Below are 23,105 nucleotides of genomic sequence, written 5' to 3' on the forward strand. Positions count from 1 at the left end.
TGCACTTACCCTGAACCCCATAGTTGATTGCATTTCCGACTCGTCTGGTATTGTGTTCCCTTTTTTATTCTTCTGAGACTTCCTTCTGCTGAATGAAAAATATGTTTCCATACTGTTAAATCAGTGTGATTTGCATACATCCATATGCATATTATAAAATTCAAAGAACATATATACTGAAGGAAAAAGAAAAGGGGTCACATGAAAGGACAGGTGTTCCTTTTTTTCAAAAGCTTCTTCGCAATCTTTATATCCCATAACATATGTGGAGACTTGGTTAAGAAAGGGAACACTTGTGCTTCCATGTGATCCTTTATTTTTTCCTTCAGTATATTAAACCACTTCAATATGTCTGCCACCATTACCTTGCCTTTGCATGTGACACAGGTGATGAAGGTGAGACAGTAAATCTCCCCTTTTTTCACACAACCATATCATCACAATTGGAAGACACTCACACACACGTTTATGGTGTAGTAAGCAATATACAAGGGTTTCCATATCACGAACCAATCTGACATTGATAAAGAATAAATGTAAAACATTAAACCTGTTGTCAATGGACTGTTCTATGTTGAAAGTGGGGAGTCAAAAACAAACATAATTAACTGATTTCACTCTGTTCTGTTTTAATAATTTTTGGCATAAAAAAACCCAAAAATCATTGTTGGTTACTGGTAGCAGTTAATTATCGATATGGGTCAGTAACTCAGACAAAATTTGAAATTACTTGGTCCTACTGTACATGGGAAACAAATGTCTGAATGACAATCTGAAATCAGCACATCATTACACAACTGTCAAATGGACATCCAACTAGCAAGTACAAGTTTTGAAAGAGTTTTCGGGAGACTGAGCTGCCTCCTGTCCTGAATGAGGTGACCTTTGACCCATAATGAAGTGAATTCTACCACAATCAGCAATATTTCAGGTATTTCAGATAGGCTTGTGAATCATCAAATATGGTCTGGGCATCTGTGGTTGACAGCAGCAGCAACAAGCATATTTCTTTGATTAGTATTCTTTTTGTTAAAAAGTGTCAAACACAATCTCAGCCTATTGTTGTGTAACTGTGCATAAATGATTATGGGAAAATAGATCATATACACTAGTTGTTTGCAAAGAGAAACATAAGTGCTAATAAATGTCAATTTTTATAATTATTTTTAAACACCATGAATGACATCTGTACAAACACAGTGCTTTGATGGTTTAAATTTACAATTGTCTCCAACAAAAACTTAAGTCTTTTGTATTCCATATTTGGTCATTATTGTGAGTTTGTGTCAAACCTTGATTAACTTAAAGTATTACCGTAGATCCCCAAAACGTCACATGTGCGTCAACTCAGTCTACACGAACACAGCTTTAACATGGAGACATGGTTAACAATAACCCCGACCACAAAGTTCTGTTCCTATTTAGCTCTTGTTTTCAAACTCCATCACAACATTTATGTCCACATATCTATAAGGTTTCTCAGAAAATATGTTCCTATTGTGGATACCATGCACTAAGTCAAGGAATACATGGCAAGGGCCATAACTCTGTAACAAATAGTAACATGGTTTCCATTTTCTAAATCCCTCAAGATATTTGTGTCCTGAAAATACATACCAAATTTGGTTCCTCTATCCATAATGGTTTTTTCGGAGAAAATTTGTCCCCATCATCTTGGATGGATGGACAGACAGATTAAAAACCTCTATTCACCTTCCATTTGTGGCAGAGTATAATAAACATATGTATGCACAGAATATATCAAAGACATGAGTAAACAGTGTATGTATTTGCTTCTTTGTATTTGTTTATGAGGTGCTTAGTACTATGGACATCAACTACAAACTCTGACATCAGTCAGCTGAATAGAGATGTACACTGCAAGACTGTATAAAACCATTTCATACTTCTGCAAAATCTCAACCCCAAATGGTCCTCATATCTCTATTCAGACAATTTCAAAATCTATTCCCTTTTCTCTTATTTAGTTGTGTGGCATCAAACCCATTTCCAATACCCTGAGAATTGAGGACATGATAAATTGAGGAAATCTCGAGTTTGCAATGATCGTAATATTGAATCTTTGCCCAAATAGCCTTCCAAGACATGGCCAAGGCACAATATAGTTGAATGATACTGAGGAAATCGATTCAAACCAGACGATATGATATCTATATTGAAGGTCCTGGTGTGGCTCATATACCGATACAAAGGCATGAAAATTCTAAAGACTGACAGTTTGCATTGGAGAATCTGAAATGCACACAAACTAAGGGTTTTCCTGTATCAGTGATGACAGTGGAAAGAGAGGGGTATTTCCTTGGTATCAATACAGGAATCCAGCACACACACAGTGAGGATATTAATCATTCTAAAATGTGTTTTCCCCCAAATATCACTGAATGTATTTTGAGTGCCTAAATGAGACATGATTTTTCTTATGCAATTTCAGTCTTCCCAAACAAATTCATCAAAATATTTGGAAACATGAAAATCTTTGATGACCACAATGGTTCTTGTCACTAATATCTGCACATGAAATTAGGTAAAAAACAATAACTGATACTACATGATCTAGAACATAAAAGGTTTCACTTTCAGCAGTGGAATAGATATTACAGACACACAGATGTAATTCACTATGCCATTCTCACAAGCAATATTACCAAAGGATTAAAGGATTGATACTAAATTCACTTTATGGCATCAGTGGATATGAGGTACTCATATTTCTATCTGTCTAAGAATAGTGTGAGAGTCTAAACAAAATTAAAACAATAAATCCCAGGGTCTTAAATCATTAATCCCTGTAAAGTTATACAAAGTGTTGAGCACATATTTAATCAAGAAGATGGTTCGAATTCATGTTACTGCTTTCACTGCTTTGACATTCAAACATTACTTAAGACCAACTTAGGTGACCTTTCATAAACTAGGAGATAGCATCAGCTTCTAACCTTAAATTTGTTTTCAAACACACAATGTTTGTCATGTTAAAGGTCAAATACTTAAGTCAATTTTTATCTCATTTTAACAATGTGTATTTTCTTAGCTTCAAACACAAAACCAAATAAAATCAAAGAAGCTGACACAAGCGCATTTTGAAATAATCCTTTGCTCTGCCAATATAATAACAGCCAAGGGTATTAGAAACAGGATTTACAACTGCAACATCCAAGGCGATAGGATCTGTTGAGGAGCACATGTCTACTTGAAAGAAATCAATCAGATGGTACGAGGATATTGATCCCCAAAATCAATAAAGTAATCAAGACCACCAGCAATGAACAACAAAGTAGATTACAGGTCTTCAACCTTGACATTGGGCAACTAATGTGCAGCAGAGTTGAATGATGGGATGTGAGTAAGAACACAGCTCCATGCCATGGCTGAGACATGTTGATGATCAATTTCCTCGTCTTTAATGATACACTTAGTTTAACAACACTCATACAGTCTGTCAGCGCAGTCCTGTTCAGATCACGTGATAAATGGATGCAACAAGATTTCCACTCAAGCATGAAATGCATAGACAGGTTTTATTATTAATCAGGTTTAAGAGTGTATACCATGCTAAAATAAGATTAAAAAGACTTGTATAAGTAATGATGTGGGCCACATGCAATGTAACAGAATCAGGACAAGACATTAACTTTCAAAATCTTGTCGACATGTTTGTTCAAAGAGCATGTTCATTCTATATGTATTATTAAACATCAAATGTTTGACATGTTTTTCAATGTCATCATGAGCCAAGTGATGCAGGTTTTGTGTCAATCGATAATGCCCAAATCTTCTCTTTGTGATTTTTTAATCATAAACTGATGAGAAAAAGAAAGTACACGGGTGTAATTGTTGCTACAATCCCAAATATGTGTTCTAACTGGTAAAATTATTGAAGAACATTGATAGAATGCAACCATCACCTTTCATTTGTCCAAATGCAACCAAAAACATTTCTACATTTTGTCGGAAGTTTTTAAAAATTGTGACTATCGTCCCATGCATGAGCAGTTTTCGTACAGAGGGTATAAAACAGTGAGCCACAAGCCAAAGAACTTATCACAACAGGGAACACTCTTTCTCTTAGTGGCATTTTCTAAAGTTGGAAATCACACAGGACAGGTTGATAACTTCTATAATTCTAGGACACCTCTCTGTAAAGGTTCTTGTATCATTTTCAAGCATACATGTCATGCTCTAGGATTTGTCTCCATATATGAGCACATTTGTACAGTCAAAGGTAATACTCACTAGTATTTTCAAACATATATATTAGGACATATGCACTGAACCCAGTGACATTATGGATCTATTTGTATATCAAAATACACCATAAAACTCTCAGAAACACCCTTCGTTCAAATACTAATTTTCAATTGAGTTATGAGATATGTGCCTTGATGATGATCCGATCATGATCTGTTATTGGAAGAAGAAGTCATATTTATTATTGCTGTTTTCACAAAAGTAATACCTGTGACAGAATCATCTTGTGTAATCTACCTTTTCTTAAAAGTAACTTCTGTCAAGCATTACATTATTATTTTGGACTGAATCATTTTGAGGGGGTTGTTTGTTTGTTTGTTATATGCTTCATTTAGCATTTTCTATCAATAAGGTCCCATTCACAGGATATAGAAGCTGTTAACTCATCCTAACTCGGATCCCTATGCTTCACCATGTGATATGCTTGTCTTCCCTATGCCCCAGTGGTCACTAAGTAGCCAAACTATCTTCTAGACAACCTGTTTGATGACTGTGAATTTGAACTTTATAAGACTATCTGAATCAAATGAAAGCACTTGTTGAGATCCTTATTGATAAGTAAGTGATGATCTCAATAGACAAATGCAGTCAAACCAAAACTCTGAAGACAACCAGAAAACAGGACTCGAATGTTGACATCTGTATGACTTCTCTATTTCTCACACCATAAATTTGGACTGCTTATTTACAATCTGACTTTGCCATAACAGTACACCTCTGAGGAGTAAGTGAGTGAAGTTTTACACAGCACACAGCAATATTGCAGCTATATTGCACCTGAAAAATCTCAGGTCTGGACCAGACAATCCAGTGATCAAAAACATGAGCATTGATCCGCGCAACTGGGAGCCCATGACAGGTGTCAACCAACTCAGTAAACCTAACCACCTAATCCCAAAGCCTCTTACGACAAGCATGGGTTACTGAAGATCAATATTCTAACTTCAAGGGCAGACCTTTGAGGACATCCAGTAAACTGCAACTCCTGGAAGTACATAATGAAAATACATTTCCACGATCTTCTTTTTTTCTCAAACCATATATTCTGACTACTTACATAAACGCATACTTTTAACAACCTTTGGTAGCTGAAGCAAGTACCATCATTATCTTCTTTGTCTAATGTGGTCTAACAACCTTGTGATGCAGTATTGCATCCGACGGCATACAAGCCCCATGGTACAACACATTTAGTTACCCTGTATCATGATATATAAAAAATCCAAGTAATATTGGTGCAAAAGGATGTGAAGAATGATAGACACTGTCTAACAACAGGCTTAAAGAAACTATCTCTAGGATTTACTGGTGGGCTACATGCATCAATGCATTCACAGTTCCCTCTTAGATGCTGTGATTCACCTTAGAAAAGATGGAATATGAACTTGTTTTAAAAGAGCCATATCAAGATACATACTGCCAGAGTATAGGAAGATATATATCCTATCCATCCACCTGTACCTTCTGTCCAGAAGGTCATTTATTTTTGTCAGACAAACTATATCTGTAAAGCTATGCTTACATCATCATATCATATGCATAAAGCTCCCAGAGCGGAGACAGCGACAATAAATACCAAGACCATCTTTGGGGAGGCCAATTTATCATGACATTATGGCCTGAAAAAGCTTTCCATTTGATTAGTTTTCTCTGTGGTATCCATTAATCAATCCATGCAGAAATATCTCGCAAACAAAAGACATCTTTTGAAACAGGTCCAACATTTTAGAATGTGGTATGTTTCCAAACTACCAGACAATCAACTAAGTGTCTGATTTTACAATGTCAGCATAACAGCTAAATGATTCTGATTCTGTTTGAGGTCTTGTAACTATTCATCCAGATTAACATTGCATGGATAATGAAATTGTAGAATATTTCAAAGTAGAATCCTACATCTTTAGGTTATTCATACAAAACAGTCACCTAAATTCTGAATTTATATATCATGTAAACAATCTAAAGAACTATGCATGTAGATGTGTGTCAGTCTGTAAACAATGTAAACAACTATACATGTAGATGCCTGTGTCAGTCTGTAAACAATGTAATGAACTAAAAGTGTAGATGTGTCTGTGTCTGCCCTGTATAAAAAGGTATTTACTAACTAACAGTGAACAATGTTATCATTGTGGAGGAAATTAAGACAAGTCTTTACTGAACTGGAAATAAGGCCCCACCAAAACACATGCAACTGTACTTAGTTTCCTTGTAATGCATGGGTAATGCAGAATGGTTATTAAATAATTTATACCAGATGGTAGATGTTCAGCCATTTGACACCAGTGACGTTGGTTTGGCACCAGAGATGTGGGTTCGGCAATAGGCAGAAATGCATTTGCGAAGACAGAGAATGTTTATAATGTTTGGCAATCTAATGTGTACAAGTACAATGGGGTATAACTTAATTTTTTGCACAGCCTAACTTCCAATCAGGAATAGCATAACCTGTTTGCAAACACCAGGTATCATCATTATCTGCCCACTTAAAATTGATATTCATTTATGTGCTCATTACAACTCAGCTTTTGGCAGAGATTTCCTATGAACATGGAATGGCTACTGTGGCTTTTATTATTATTGACTCCACTGTTGTATTTTTTCCAAACCCTTTTCAAAATAAAACAATTATTGTCACTAAGTCTGTTAGTCATTGATTTGCCTGTATAAATTATTGGCGGAGGTGGATATCTCAGCTGGACACTATCATACTACAGTGGAAAACTCATACGAACATGTACATACACAGAAGCACCTTAGAAATAGTTGCATGAAAGCATCGCATATATTCAAATCAATGCACACTTCTGCTGCTTTTATAAGACCCATGAGTTACTATTTCGATAAATTCTTAACAGCCTAATCTTCATGCAATATGTTCTTCAGTATAGATCCTGTTGCCATCAAACTGCTTTGCAATAATTACTTTCAGATTGATGCAGAAATTGAAACTTTTTAAAGTGCCAGCATGCATTATTGAAACATAGATGACCTAAGGGCATATGATTAAGACACGAATGAATGTTTTAATTGGATCTTGGGTTTTTTTTGTAAAGGGGTCTGGAACTCTTTATCGATTTCATTATTTTTCCTGCTTCTCTGAACTTCCTCATTACCATATATCACACTGCCTATTTATGTCTAAATCTGTTTGTGACACACTCTTATTTGGGGCAGTAGATACTTCATTTCCATTATTTCAGAATATTTTCAAATCTTGTCTATGCAATATAGTTTCATAGATTTTCAACATTTCAATTATTTATAACATGCTACTCGTACAGAATTTAATTCAACTTCTGAGGATTTAAAGCCATGACAACATACCTTTAAAAATGTGGTCAATTTTGAAATCCCCAACTATGATAATAAACTCACTAATAAAACCACTTAAATAACAAAAACAATGCATGTGAGTGAGTGTGTTTAGTGTCAGTGCGAGTGTGTGTATAATGATAATGATAATAATAATAAGAAGAATATTTACAACACCCCTTTTCCAGGCTAGATATCCCAATGGTCCTTAACTTCAACTCACTGTGACATGAGCTTTAAATATGACCAAACGTCACTACATGTATGTGTGATGTGAGTGAGTGAGTGTGTGGGAGGATAGATGGATGGATGATTGGGATTGCCACATCCTAATTACAGTCTCCACAGTTACCAATATAATCACTGTCAAGGAATGATGACATACATCCTTATTTAATAATTTGGTACTGTGCTTGATATGATCCAAGGAAGTTATCCAAATCACTGTGTCATAACCTTATCAGTTATTCATTGCTGCCTCAGCAGCAAATCATGACCAAACAGTAATGTCATTATGTCTCAATTTGATGCCATTATTTTGCAGTCAAGTTGGTGATGAATAATTCAATTTATCAGAGAACAAGACTTCTCTACTGAAGTCATGTCTGTTTGAGATAAAAAAACACTTGTTATTCTCAAAAACACTGATGACACAAATGATCACTGGAATCACAGATAAAAACTATTATTGTATTAGTGGAACCATGATTTATTCATCTATTCACAACACGTTCGCAGTTGCCTTCAGCCAGCAGAATAGTGCTAATTAATATACAAACATTTACATTTAAGAATAGCATTAAATGAAATTATTCTACACCAGAAGAGTTTTCAGGTACGAACAACATACTCCATTCATTCCAATATGCAAGGACCAAAGCTAATGATATCCATCACTAGTTTGTCTGCTTCTAACTCCATTATTTACAAACTGACATAATACAGCAGTGGTACAACAAACAAGAAACAGACAAAAAGGATTAGTATGTAATTGAAACATGTTCGATCTTTGCAACCTCTGACCAAGTTTAATTGTACATGTATTGTCAACAAAAACAACAAGCTTCACCAAATGCCTGTGGTGATGAAAATTCACTGAATGTCTGGTCTCAACCACCGCCCAAATGTAACCTTGTAGTGGATTAACCTTGCTGTGGACAAGTTATTTTCTGTTGAGGACAAACAAAATGGCAGCCTCTAACCATGCTAATATCCAAGCTGAGAAATATCTCAAGATGACCAATCATTTCCATAAGAGAACAAACATGTCCTATATTACTCATTATAAGGGTGTGATATTGTTATATGGCTTCAGCCTCATTTGAGTTACATACAAGTTTTCAATCCCCAACTACATATAGTTAGGGGACTCCCTCTCTCTTGTGCTCATATTAGTTGGGGGTGTGGTGGGCAAGTTGTCAAAGGCAACAGACTTGTGACCCAACGAGCTAGCGGTGCCTCAACAGAGCCTACGTGTACCTCCTTGTAAAAACCTTGCAGTCTGTTTAGCGTGCAGACTCTTTTTGTCACAACCCCTTGTGTACAGGACACAACCCACAAATCTGTTGGCAAAAGACCTGATGGTGGCCACATTAATATGTGCATGAATGGGTGCCTTGTAAAGGTGGGAAAGCCACATCAATTTGGCGCTTCTAGTGACTGCAAACGTTGTTTACTTACCAAGGAATTGAGATATTTAATACCATGTGCCATGTGTGTGTGTTTTGTGTGTGTTTTTTTGTGTGTGTGTGTGCTTGCGTGTGTGCGTGCGTGTGCATATCATCTCTTCAACCAACACTTAATTCACATCTGTATGATGTGTATCCCTTCCCTACACCAGACACCAAGTGAACATATGAAAGGTCTCAAAAACACACATACCCAATTATTTAACAATCCTTATCATTTTGAAACAACATTAGTCACTGAATGTCTTTTCCCCATTTCAGAAAAATTCCTGCTTAGATAAAAAAAACCAAAACAAATGCTTACATGTGTACAAATTGATCAGAGTGACTAAGTCAAGACCCATAAATGCTTCTCCTAACAGGACACAGCCAGAATGTTAATCTATCTGCTCTACATCAGATGAGTCACCAGCCATCACGTCACTTGCTTACCTAAGTGTATTGTATAAGTGACATGTTTTCTTTCCTGGGTATGACAACTCTCACCTTTCATTATCTTCCTCCACAAGCCGCACATCGCCTTTAATAGTAATCCTTGAATTCCCTTCCTTGGCTAAGTCAAGTATCCTCATACTGTTCAGGACAAGACCTGGAGAACAATGGTGCATCATGATACGTATGAGACATAGAATAAAGACGGGTGACAGTGGTACATAAAACATTTATACTGAGGATGATGCATGCCTCCAAAGGTTGGTTGGTTTGTAGTTTAATGCCCCACTCATCTATACTTAGGCAATATTCCAGCCAAATGGCAGCAGTCTGTAAAAAATCAAGTGTGGACCAGACAATCCAGTGATCAACAGCATGAGCATCAATACACGCAATTGGGATGCAATGATGTGTGTCAACCAAGTGAACAAGCCTGGCATCAATAGGCATCGCCTCTGTTGACTAATCCATTTTGAAGACAGTAAGTTGCTTAAACCAAGATTGTGTAATTTACCGTGAACAAAAGTATTCTTTTTTCTTGATTGATTGAAGCATATTTTATTCAGTTAAGAAACGGATTGGGTACAAGTTATCCAACTAAAATAAGCCCTCTCCACATAGTTGCAACAGTATATTACAACACAGTTCAACAAGAGGCAGACAAAGGGTAAAGATATGTACAAAGTTATATACCGTTTAGTGTTATGGATGTAATATGTACAGATTTAAAACCATAGTAAACTCCATCTATGACAAGTTGATTGTTGTTTTATGCCACTGTCAGCAGCATTGCAGCTAATTCTTGGCAGTATGGTAAAATACCATTATACCAAACCTAGCAGCACCATACAGACATTATCTATAGGTAGGTGTGGACAAGCGATTAGGTCAAGTAACAGAATTATACATCCATGATAAGCAATACCAAACACGACACAGATGGGCCACCATTTTTAGGTCAAGTAACAGAATTATACACCCATGATAAGCAATACCAAACACGACACTGATGGGCCACCGTTTTTAGGTCAAGTAACAGAATTATACATCCATGATAAGCAATACCAAACACGACACAGATGGGTCACCGTTTTTAGGTCACGTAACAGAATTATACATCCATGATAAGCAATACCAAACACGACACTGATGGGCCACCGTTTTTAGGTCAAGTAACAGAATTATACACCCATGATAAGCAATACCAAACACGACACAGATGGGCCACCATTTTTAGGTCAAGTAACAGAATTATACATCCATGATAAGCAATACCAAACACGACACAGATGGGCCACCATTTTTAGGTCAAGTAACAGAATTATACATCCATGATAAGCAATACCAAACACGACACAGATGGGCCACCGTTTTTAGGTCAAGTAACAGAATTATACATCCATGATAAGCAATACCAAACACGACACTGATGGGCCACCGTTTTTAGGTCAAGTAACAGAATTATACATCCATGATAAGCAATACCAAACACGACACTGATGGGCTACCGTTTTTAGGTCAAGTAACAGAATTATACACCCATGATAAGCAATACCAAACACGACACAGATGGGCCACCATTTTTAGGTCAAGTAACAGAATTATACATCCATGATAAGCAATACCAAACACAACACAGATGGGCCACCATTTTTAGGTCAAGTAACAGAATTATACATCCATGATAAGCAATACCAAACACGACACAGATGGGCCACCATTTTTAGGTCAAGTAACAGAATTATACATCCATGATAAGCAATACCAAACACGACACAGATGGGCCACCGTTTTTAATTTTCAAGTCACAATTTGCTGGACCCATCTCCCAATTGTAAAACAGTTCATTAGTTGACACTTGTTTCAAACATGAATAGACTTAGAGCAAGTATTCTAATCCCCAGCAAAGGCTCTTGACAACTGTGAATTTACACCAACATCAAATATTAAGTTAGATAGATTTTGCAAGAAACGCATAAAAACTGTTTTCTATGGATACTGTAGGAGTTGAAGGGATGTATGTGGAATTCATACTCCTTGTGCAAGTGAAGAAGATTTCAGAAGAGCGAGATCTTGCTGTTTCATCACAAAAACACACAAACCGATTTCCAAGGATCCAGAAGTTCAGGAGAGTACACTTCTTTGTGAAAACGAGCAGCTGTACAAAAATGGTTGGGATACCATCACATGTGTATCCTAGAGACACTGATAATAGGAAAGTAGGGTAGCCCAGTAGTTAAAGTGTTGGCTCCTCACGCGAAATGCTCAGGTTCTACTCCCTACATGCATACTATGTGTGAAGCCCCTTTCTTGTGTCACCACCATGATATTTCTGGAATGTGGCTAAAAGCGGCATAGAACCATACATACTCACTCATTGATGTGCTCAGAATTATGATCTCATGATTCTGACCTATTCTGTTTCCATGGCAATAATTATCCAGCTTCAAGAGTTTGGTTTTACTCACAAGAAAGCTGCAATTTTCTAATTAGAACATTTTATCGTACTGACACATAACACGATAATGATAAAAGGTATGAGTTCTGTAGGAATAAAGCAACACTCTTTGACAGTCCTTTTAAAGGTCATCTGACAGCAGATAAGAAAAACTGACCTAATGATTAATGGACTAACTTTTTCAATTTGTCTTCCTTTCCCTTAAGCATAAGATGTACTGACGCCACAACTTTAATTGATAGTGCATGTGATGTTACTGGGACACTTATAGATGGTTAACCAGTGCAGTTTCATCCTTAGTTAGTAGCATGTGAGGTGGTGTGGATGGTATGTTTCATTAGAATCGACAATAAACATGGATGCAACCTTGGGGAAAGGCGGGATGCACTTGGCTACCACAAATATCCCCAAGTCTTAAATGATAGCACACTATGTTTTTTTTGTTGAAACAAAACTCATCTAAAACTGACTTAGTGGTGGTCCTGTTTGACACATTTAAAATCATTAAACACTTTCATCTATGAAGGGTTTTTGTTGTTGCCTAGTGGTCAAAACAGATGCTTATCACACTAAAGACCCAGGTTTGATTCCTCACATGGATACGATGTGCGAAGTCTATTTTGGGTGTCCCATACCATGATATTGCTGGAATATTGAAAAAGGTGGCATAAAACCAAACTCACTCTTATATGAAACTTCCTTATGCATAAATGTTTAGTGTCATCAAAACAGGCTGGGGACACAAAGATGCAAGTAAGCACACACACGAAACACTGCATATGAAGAATCACATATCACTTGGCTTACATCAAGATATATGATTTGTGGTAATGCCCTGACATAGACTACAATAACTGTTTAATTACATCAATTGCACAAGAGGTTATATGAAAGTGAAATATCGTATGACTACAGGAAATGCATGATTTTCACACTGGATTTTGTGTGTACAATTTAGAAGTCACAAAGTACATATATTACTGTTGACAAGATGATCTCACAGATGAGACGATCACCTTGATGATTAAAATCAGGCAACTCAGACCAGCAGACATCTGTCAGTTACCAATAACTAAAACGTCCCATTATTCACAACAATCACTGTACACTATTTTTTGCCCAGCAAATTAACAGAGAAAGAACTCATACCAAATGCTATAAACCCCATATCACATTACATAGAATGCAACTCGCTGACATCATTCATATGAATAGAGTAGAAAAATCTCATTTTGAATTTCACATGGCCTTTTGAATAGGCAATGTATAAATCAATAAATAACTTTTTTCCATTTTTTCAATTTACTTCATCTGGTATCTGCCTTGCTAAATGTTTTACAAAAATTTATTGATATCTTAATATATTTGTGGGACTTTATTAGATCATAGTTTACGGTAGGCTGAAAACTGTGCAACAGTTTGGACCCCTATGGTGAGAAGTAGCACAATTGGCTCAAAATGAGTTTGCACTGCTTCAATGATGCAATGGATGCTCTCTGTTTCCTGACAGGCCAGGGTGATACAAACATATGTATGTCCAAATCAATTTTATTTCTTATTTTATAGATTTTAGTCAACAGAAAACCACATGGCAGGAGGGAAAAAAAATAAAAATAAAATCACCAGTCAAAGTAATATCCATTTTTAAATCTGACAATTTATGAAGGGTATTTGTGCCAAAGAACAATCAAAATAAAAATTTCTAGTAGGTTTACATTTTTGGCCAATAAAAACCATAAATTATTTCTTGAGTGGGTAAATTAAGTATTATTTTTGTTCTCATTCTTGACAAAAATACGACCAGCAAATCTGCAAAACAAGAAATAAAAATTGTCCGGCCTAATGGTGTTCTTTCATCACCATCACTATGTTCAATCATGTTCTAATGGCAAACTGAACAAAAGATACCATTCCAAAGCAACAGTCATTCCAAGATGAGCTATTCTGTAGTGATGAACTATTCTTGGTGGCAATAGAGACCTCTCTACACCTAGCTCTGTTACAGTGCACAATGAGGCTAAAAGGAGCATATTAATCACTGTCACTCACGTCAATTAAAAAAGTAATTGGTCATCCTCTGGGATGAAAGGCCACTCATTGAGATAATCCAAATTTAATTCTATTTGCCTTGATGTCATTAATTCAGAACATAATGACATTAACAGATATTTCAAAACATTTTCAGACCACTTTTTTCAATCCCTTTTCTCTATCTCCTGGGAAAATCAGACCAGTTGGCATCCTTTCTCACAGGATATCTCTTTCATAATAGATTCTGACATTAAGCCTGATAAATTAAAAGTGTAATACCTAAGGTTTATTGATATTTTTATCTCACAGCACAATTAAAAATACTTCCAACTATTTCATTTCATTCAGGATGATACAATTTTGAAATCATACAGTGAGTGAGTGAGTGAGTTTAGTTTTACGTCGCACTTAGCAATATTCCAGCTATATGGCGACGGTCTGTAAATAATCGAGTCTGGACCAGACAATCCAGTGATCAACAACATGAGCATCGATCTGCGCAATGGGGAACCGATGACATGTGTCAACCAAGTCAGCTAGTCTGACCACCCGATCCCGTTAGTCGCCTCTTACGACAAGCATAGTCACCTTTTATGGCAAGCATGGGTTGCTGAAGGCCTATTCTACCCCGGGACCTTCACGGGTCTGAAATCATACAGACTTTGTCAAGATCTTAAAGGAAATCATTTCAGCACTGCCACATTATAAGCATTTTGGATCATGATCTTTCCTGCTAAACCAACCAATCCACAAAATATATTGACAGGTGAATACAACACATCAAATCAATTGCATTTCAACTTGTATTTACAAATATTAGACATTAAAATGAAATTCAACTAAATGTCATAAAAATTGCTGAAAGTCCTTACGTTTGAAACATGAAGATTTCTGCGTGTTGTTTCAAATAGCACAAAATGTACCAGTATGTACCAGTAAGCTGTGTATTTGTGTATAATGCACTATAGAATACTTGAAATACGCAAGAAAAATATATTCCAGCATATGACAATACACTAGATATTTACATTTACGCAACATCAAAATAACAATGCATATTTACCCAATACATCCAAATCATGTTGCGTATCATATCAATTCAAGCCAATTGAAACAAACCGTAACTTTTTCCATCTCCAAATATTCACAATTAAACTTGAATAACTGAAAATGCATTTAAGATGCACAAAAGAGACAAAATACCAGTCATGGATTGTAAACCCTTCACTGATTGGCCCATATATACATAGTGACCAATGAAATAGCTGCTGTCTTTCTACATGTACTGTAAACAATTGATAATGTCAAGAGAGTGTGGTCCAAAGCTTAAACACACTCAAATAAAAATATCGTGATTTTTGTGCTACAGAAACTATTTCATAAGAGGACTGCCAGATGAATTAATAGGCAAGTGCTGTGCTTCATAATCAGATTCAACTGACATTGATATCTTAAATGAGCTTGTAACTTTAGCTGTTCATGGCAACAAAACAGTCATAGACTAAGGCACATGATGTTTCTTCCAGCATGAGTGTATAAAGCTGTATTAACAATAAGCCATAATTTAGCATTATTTAAAGCCAATCGAAACAAATCTTAATTTTTTCCACCTCCAAATTTTTGCAATTGAGAGAAACTTGATTAGCATTAGCAATAAGCAAAATTTAGCATTTTTTGTTATTTATCTTAACCTGGAGGATCTTGTATTATCTCTATTGTTAAATGAAAAAGATGTTGCACCTCTTAAACTTGCTATAAGTAAATAATCGTAACCACTTGGATTATAAAAAAAATGGTGGGCATGAAAAATTATACACAACCACTTGAAATTGGAAATACCCACTTGGTTTGACCTGTATGGTTATCATACTCACATGGCCAAAAGCTTACATGGTGCTCCAAAACTTCAAACCTTTCTATTCAGATATCTAAAAGAAAAATGCTTCACAAATACGTCAAGACTATCCAGAAGGTTCCACACATACCTTATGTTTTTAAGTTTCATGTTCCTTGAGAACAGAATAGCTCTTTGATGACGGTTAATTATCTTTCTGGTGATATTTCAGATACATTATCAGCCACACCTCAATGTATCATTTCAACCTTCAAACATGTTTGGGGTGGTGGGGTAGCCTAATGGTTAATTCATTCGCTTGTCACCTTGAAGACCCTTCCCCACATGGGTACAATGTATGAAGCTCATATCTGGTGTCTCCTGCAGTGATATTGCTGGAATATTGTTAAAAGTGTAGTGTAACCACTAACATATTTATCAGCAAGAATGCCACTAACACAGTACAGTGGAAGCTGTCTAAACCAGCATTCATCAGCACTAAGGAAGTAATCCCGTTTAGACAATGTGCCGGATTAAAGAGCTGATGATAAATGTACAAGCCACAGATGCAAATGAGGTTTTATGCTGGTGTTGACAACTTGATAGACTAGACAGATGCCAGTTTTGACAGCTTCTAAGGTATTTGAAACAGCCAAAGTGTTGTGTCTTGAACATTTCTCACACATTGATCAGCATGACAAGCCAATATCTGAAAACTGTATAGAAATAAGAGAAAGCATGTATCCCACTTCTGTCTATGAAACAGACTCAAGTCCCTGTCATCAAGTATACTTGGAAAGAATCAATATATTTTACATTCAACTATCTTGATTTGACCTTGTTGTCAGCACTGAAGGACACTTGTAATCTGTAATTTCCTTCAATTGAATCGGGTAACAAGAATCACAAGTAGGTCAATGAAGATTTGTGAATGAATCTAACTGATTTTATCAATATTGGTTTAATCATGTTGATTTGTGGCCCATTTCCTGGACTGAATAATTGTTAGTATAGGTTGTTTTAGGCAAACCACAACCTAAAACATGAGATTAACAGGAAGACAAAGTCATCAATATCCCCAACAATGGCAAAATACCCTTCATGAAAATGTCTATAAGTTATGATTATGTTAAATATTTGGCATGTATACAGCAAAGTGGAAGGAGGGTATTGAAAAGTTTTTAAGTTGTCCATAAAGGAGCAATACCACCACCATCAACTGAAGCCAACCTTGTTGCCATGGAAACACAAAAAGTACTTTAATCAGAATTCCAAAACTACCAAAAGGCACCAGTTCACCACTAGATACGCATATGTAAGAAATTTGGTGAATGGTTTTAGAGTTCTGCTCCAGTAAAGAGCACTACCACCAATGTCAGTCAAAGTCAAACTTGTTGCCAAGGAAATGTCAAAGATATATTTAATTCAGGATTATAACATTACCAAAAGGCACCAGTACACCACCAGACCTATCTATATGCCGAGTTTGGGGAAGAGGCATTGAACAGTTTTAAAGATCTGCTCCAGAAATGACAAATGCACAGGGACGCACAATGATAGGGTGTATGTGTTCAGTTTATCATCCTTTTCTTTGTGTTTATACTTATAAAGCCTCACCTAAATAATCTGATTTGAGAATGATCACAGAACAGCAGTAACAAAAGCAGATTAAACAACAGGGATGTAAAGGTTATCAAACACTCAGAGCTTGTAAGACCGATGATTTATCTGCAATCTTCAAACCAAGTGTCCTTGGCAGGCAAAGTGAGAAAAACTTATTTTGAGCAAAATTGGGATTTCATAAACGTCAGTATCAATAATTAATTTGGTATTTCAATGTTGCGTTCAACACAAAAATTTCTCTTTCTGTGATTGGTCCTCTTATCACTGAAATGTGAGTCGTCTCCACAAAGCCATATATTTGGTATAACTATATTAACTAAATTGAGAACTTCTTTTATTCCACTGTAAGGTATCTTTACTGACATTTGCCTCAGGCTTGGGGTGAAATATCAGTTTGAGAGCAGGTAAAGTTAAATCCCTGAAGAGAACAGTATGGTTAGGTTTCAGTTCAATGTTACAATGGCACCAGTGTACCATTTCCATGTTACAATACAAAACAGTGTGCCAGTTCCATGTTACAATTGCACCACTGTGCCAGTTCCAGGACACAATGGAACCATGTGTCAGTTCTAAACTACAATGGCACCAGTGTGCCAGTTCCATGTTACAATGACACCTGTCCACGATACATTGGTATCAGTGTGTCAGTTTCATATTACAATGGCACCAGTGTGCCAGTTCCATGTTACAAGGGACCGCTGTGCCAGTTCCATGTTACAATGGCACCGCTGTGCCAGTTCCATGTTACAATTGCACCACTGTGCCAGTTCCATGTTACAATTGCACCACTGTGCCAGGTCCAGGATACACTGGAACCACAGTATCAGTTCTAAGCTACAATGGCACCACTGTGCCAGGTCCAGGATACAATGAACTAATTTATCTGTCATTTATGACTTGTGGATAAATATGGTACCTGTTGGTCAAAGTGGATTACGACCTGTAATGTGATATTTTATAATTTATCACTGTTATCCTCCATAAATTCACACACAATCAAAATTTGCACACACAACAAAAAACCCCGCAATATTGAGTATTGTACATGTGCAAAGTTTCATCAGGTTTCGATACTGACTTTGTAAGTTGTATAGTTGGTAATGCAGAATTTCTGTACCTTGAAACATCAGTTAAATAAGACTCATGTTTTCTTCAGACATGTTGGATCTGTCTGAACAATCACAGCACGTATGTACAGTGGAAGCTGTCTTACTCATACCCTAAGTAACTCGGTTTTCTATGTAATTCGGACCGAATTGTTGGGTCCCGGCAGAGGTTAACTACGTTATCATTACATATAGGCTAACTAATTCGGACTTCATGTAACTCGGATTTCGGACTGAAATCTCCACCCTTCAAGTTAATTTACTATGAAAACATCGCTAATTAATTCGGACTAGCAGGACTGTCTGAGGCGGAAGTGCTTTGTAGTTAGCCGATTACCGACTTCAAATGGATTATCAGGTGTGATGATAACCAATTAACAAAAGGAATTAACAAAGAAGTTCAGCAAGCTGACACGACTCAGTGTCATTTTGATGGTATGCGATTTTGTTAAAAAAAGACGATACTCCAGTAATTTCTCACCAGTGACAAAATGCCTGAACCAATGACACATTGTATTTGTTGATTTCTGTGGAGAAGATTGAATCACATGCGCTTCAATACAAGGGCGTTACCCCGTGCAGTAGCGAGTAACACGAAAACATGGTACATCACTTATAGCGCTCGTGCTTACTGACAAGACACAAAATGTAGGTTGCATTTGAAACCACCGGACGACAGAACATTTTAACAATAAATTATTTATAAAAGATGACGTGATATTTACTGACAGAATTACAGTTTTGATAATCTACTGATATGCAAAAATGTCCATGATTATCTTTTGCGCTATTACCCTGAAAACTTTACACCATGGTAAAAGTACCGTGCATGCATATCTCCTGTTCAAGGGAGCTAACTCTTGACTCTCACCAGTTCAATTCGGACTCCTCGTAATTCGGACACAAAAGTCGGTCCCAGTCGAGTTTGAATTAGACAGCTTCCACTGTATTGTCATGAAAACAACTGTTATGGTTTGCCATTTATCCTTAAGGGCTTCAGCAAATACCGTTAATAGTTCAGAGAAAGTCAACAACAGCCATGGAGAGTTCTAAAACATCATTTGTAGTTACCATCAATGCTCCACTGGTCTATATTCACCATTCTATATTTACATATTATTTTCAACATCAAGATACTTGCAGTCATTCTGTAATGTAGTCCCTATATTTAAGCAACCAATCAACCAATCAAGACCTGACCTGCTGCCAGCCAGAGGGAAACCATCAAGTACTCTGACCAATCACAAAATGGCAATATTTCTCATATGCACCCTGGAGTCATGGGCCTCTGTTGCACTATTGACTAAGGTTCTCAAAAACACTCCTTCACACCTGGATGTTTCATTATGTTATCAGTCTGGAAAATCTTACCTGATATTGTGCCTTCAAAGGGTTTGAAAAGATTTCCATCTGCGTCTCGTTTTCCACCTATCAAAACCTCGGCCTGGTCATTGAACACTTCCAGCTGAGTGCCTGATTAGTCAAAAAAGAACAGAATGATGAAATTACATTCTTCACAAACATCTGTACATGGACTACACAGCATAAACTGATCAGTAAAATCTGAATACAGCAAAGATGATGGAAATACCTGAGGAATAATGGACACATTTTCTGGCATCACACAAATTATGAACACAAAGTTAACATTTCATGGGAAAAAAAAGATAGTGTACAGGTTTAAAATATATATTTTGATATAGATTGCAAAGTAGGTATACTGTGGTAGCTGATAACTCCTTATCTGCATGGAACAAGACACACGGTTGGTGTTCTGGGTGAGCCAGATTGGTTTAAGGTCGCAATATTACAGTTATATGGTGGTGGTCTGTAAATAATCAAGTCTCCACCACGGAATCTAGTGATCAACAGCATCAACCAGAACATGATGCCAAAACTATCAAAGTATTTCAACTAAATAAATATGACTGCAAATCATTCCTGTTAGCTATCAGGAATTGGTTATGAAATATGGCACTAAAGTAATCATAATAATCATTCATCAGAGCAAAACTTGTGTCGATAAATATAATGCACTGACAGTGCTTGTGATAGATCTGTGATGTGTTTTACTGTGATACACAGTGTAACAATCATCCCATTGTTTGACCATTGTTCAACCATTGTCTCCATTGATCTATGATGTATTCAGATCTCCTTGCTTAAGCATTGTGCATAACAAAGCTACAGCATAATCAGCAAGCCAGAAATAGAACAGATTTTAATTCATTTTAGAATGACAGTGTTAAGTTTCAAGAAAAATAAAACAAATACCAAACAAACATGAAAACTTGTAAGATTACCCCACTGCAGCCTGACGTGGGTTTATTGATTCTTAAGCCAAGTAATCCTTCTAGTCACTGACTGCACTGACATACATAAAATATTCAATCCATCTTCTGCAAGCAACAAACATTGTAATCTAGTAAGCCTGTATGTAATAAATTCCATATATGGGTGAACTTGCAGACATGCTTATACAGGTTTACAAAATGACATAATTTGTTGCCGCAGTGGAATGTTTTGACCAAATATACATAGCAATTGTCTTTTAAAGTAGAAACTGTTTTGGCTGTGTTGTGAAATAAAAAAATGGCAAGGTAATTTGAGCCTGAACAGTTTCGTTCTTTTGGAAATGCGGCCATCTATTCTGTCCTTAAAGAAGTACTAGACTTGACCCAAAATCAGTAAACATGTTTGACCTTTATCAGTAATAGCTTTCCTCCAATGTTAAACTGGCACACTGTGATAGAGCTGATATTCTATTCAAAGCATTTATGATCTCTGCCAAGAACTGTAGACATTCAAAAGATATACTAGTATATATGCAAACACACAAGAGACTCGCTCTTATGATTTTATGAGATAACGTGGAAATTGGTATTCAGAGGATCATCAGATATACAGGGATTATGACCCCATGTCCATTCAAGGGAGTATTAGTTACAGGGAGGCAAGAATATCAATAATAATATAATTTCAATATCAAAAGAGTATCAGATATATCAAAGAGCAATTTGACTGAACATACAGAAAGGCTGCCAGATCATTCCAGTAAATTATCACTGAATTAGACATCCAAAGAGGTGGAATCTGAAAAAGGTACAGGCCATTTTTAAGCTAATCCTTGATTTCACTGTAAATGTAATTCAAATATGATCCTTCAGAAAAAGGACTCCTGGAAATGTCCATGTCTCTGATTCCATAACTAGGGATAAATATTTGCCAACCCTAGGCATATGAGATTTCCAAGCATCAAAGTGGCGGTACTATGTTTGAGGAAACTCTATGACTGATCCCGAGTAAAGAGATATAGTGCTGTTTGCCTTCACACCATCGCAGATCAATAATTGGTCAAAGGTCAATAAACCCAATAATCGGGTGCATCATTCAATCACCGTTTGCTCTTTAACTTTTGCAAAGCCAGCAATTTTCCACCAAAATCAATACTCTGAGAATATTTGAATCAATTAAGATGTATGGGTCCCCGTGCCCGAGTGATCAGACCATGCATCAGTGCCCGAGTTTGCTGAAAAACATTGTCATGGAAACCAGAACATTAGTCATGTGGTCTGTGCAGTGTTAGTGGTTACCATGGCAACCTGTGACAGACAGCTGTCAATTACCTGGGTCGATGACTTCATCCAAAAGCCAGGAAAAGACTGTAGGAAGGCAAAGAGGGTGAAAATAGAAACTTCCCTACGAATAGTTAACCCTCAGCTTTCCCAGGAGTAGAATAAATGCACAATATTCATTTAAGCAATTTAGAAACATGTGACATCAAGGTGTTTGCTAATTGGTATTGATTTTTCTCCACTTGAAGTGGAACTGAAAAGTGGAACTGGTGCCATTAGAAGAAGTCATGCTGATTTTGGCATCTGCAATTGAATTTATTTGATTGCTTCTTGAAAGAAAAATGCATTAAATTAAAAATAACTCATTTTTAAGATATTTTCCACATTCTCCCTGAGGTTTACTCCTTTCATGGTAATAGACCAGTGAAAATGTGCATGCATCGGATTTCCTGAGGATATTCTGTGAAGTCTGCATATATTGATACAGTTCAGTTTGGAGTTCGATCTGTCATAAACCCTCAACAGATGTGCCAAATCAGCTCTGCTTCCTACTTTGATTTGAACATGATACACAAACACCTTGTGAAGGAAACAGGGAGACTTTGATAAACTGGACACTTGTCTTCTGTGAAGTAACCCTCCTGACTGTATTCCACTAATTTAGGGCACGTATGCATCTAGTTTCTCTCAGAACTTATTTTAAATGAAAGAATTCCTTTGAAATTAAAGAATTAATTTGAACAAAAAATCTATCAAATTAATTAGAAATTAACT

The 23,105-nt window shown here is 36.5% G+C and overlaps 1 protein-coding gene across 8 annotated transcripts in view; it reads right to left on the bottom strand.

The window, feature by feature from the left end:
- Positions 1–23,105, bottom strand: part of LOC137295072 (neurexin 1-like) — a 168,183-nt gene that overhangs the window by 10,124 nt on the left and 134,954 nt on the right. For 7 of the 8 annotated variants that reach the window (XM_067826351.1, XM_067826347.1, XM_067826348.1 and 4 more), the window contains 3 exons: positions 20,128–20,229; positions 9,759–9,861; positions 10–88 (listed from right to left, as the gene is read on the bottom strand). In XM_067826351.1, the coding sequence (XP_067682452.1) occupies positions 10–88; positions 9,759–9,861; positions 20,128–20,229 (284 nt within the window). The remainder of the gene's footprint in view (positions 1–9; positions 89–9,758; positions 9,862–20,127; positions 20,230–23,105) is intronic. The other variant, XM_067826346.1, reaches the window with a different exon arrangement.

This window comes from Haliotis asinina, chromosome 8, assembly GCF_037392515.1.
Source record: "Haliotis asinina isolate JCU_RB_2024 chromosome 8, JCU_Hal_asi_v2, whole genome shotgun sequence".
Classification (NCBI taxonomy): domain Eukaryota; kingdom Metazoa; phylum Mollusca; class Gastropoda; order Lepetellida; family Haliotidae; genus Haliotis; species Haliotis asinina.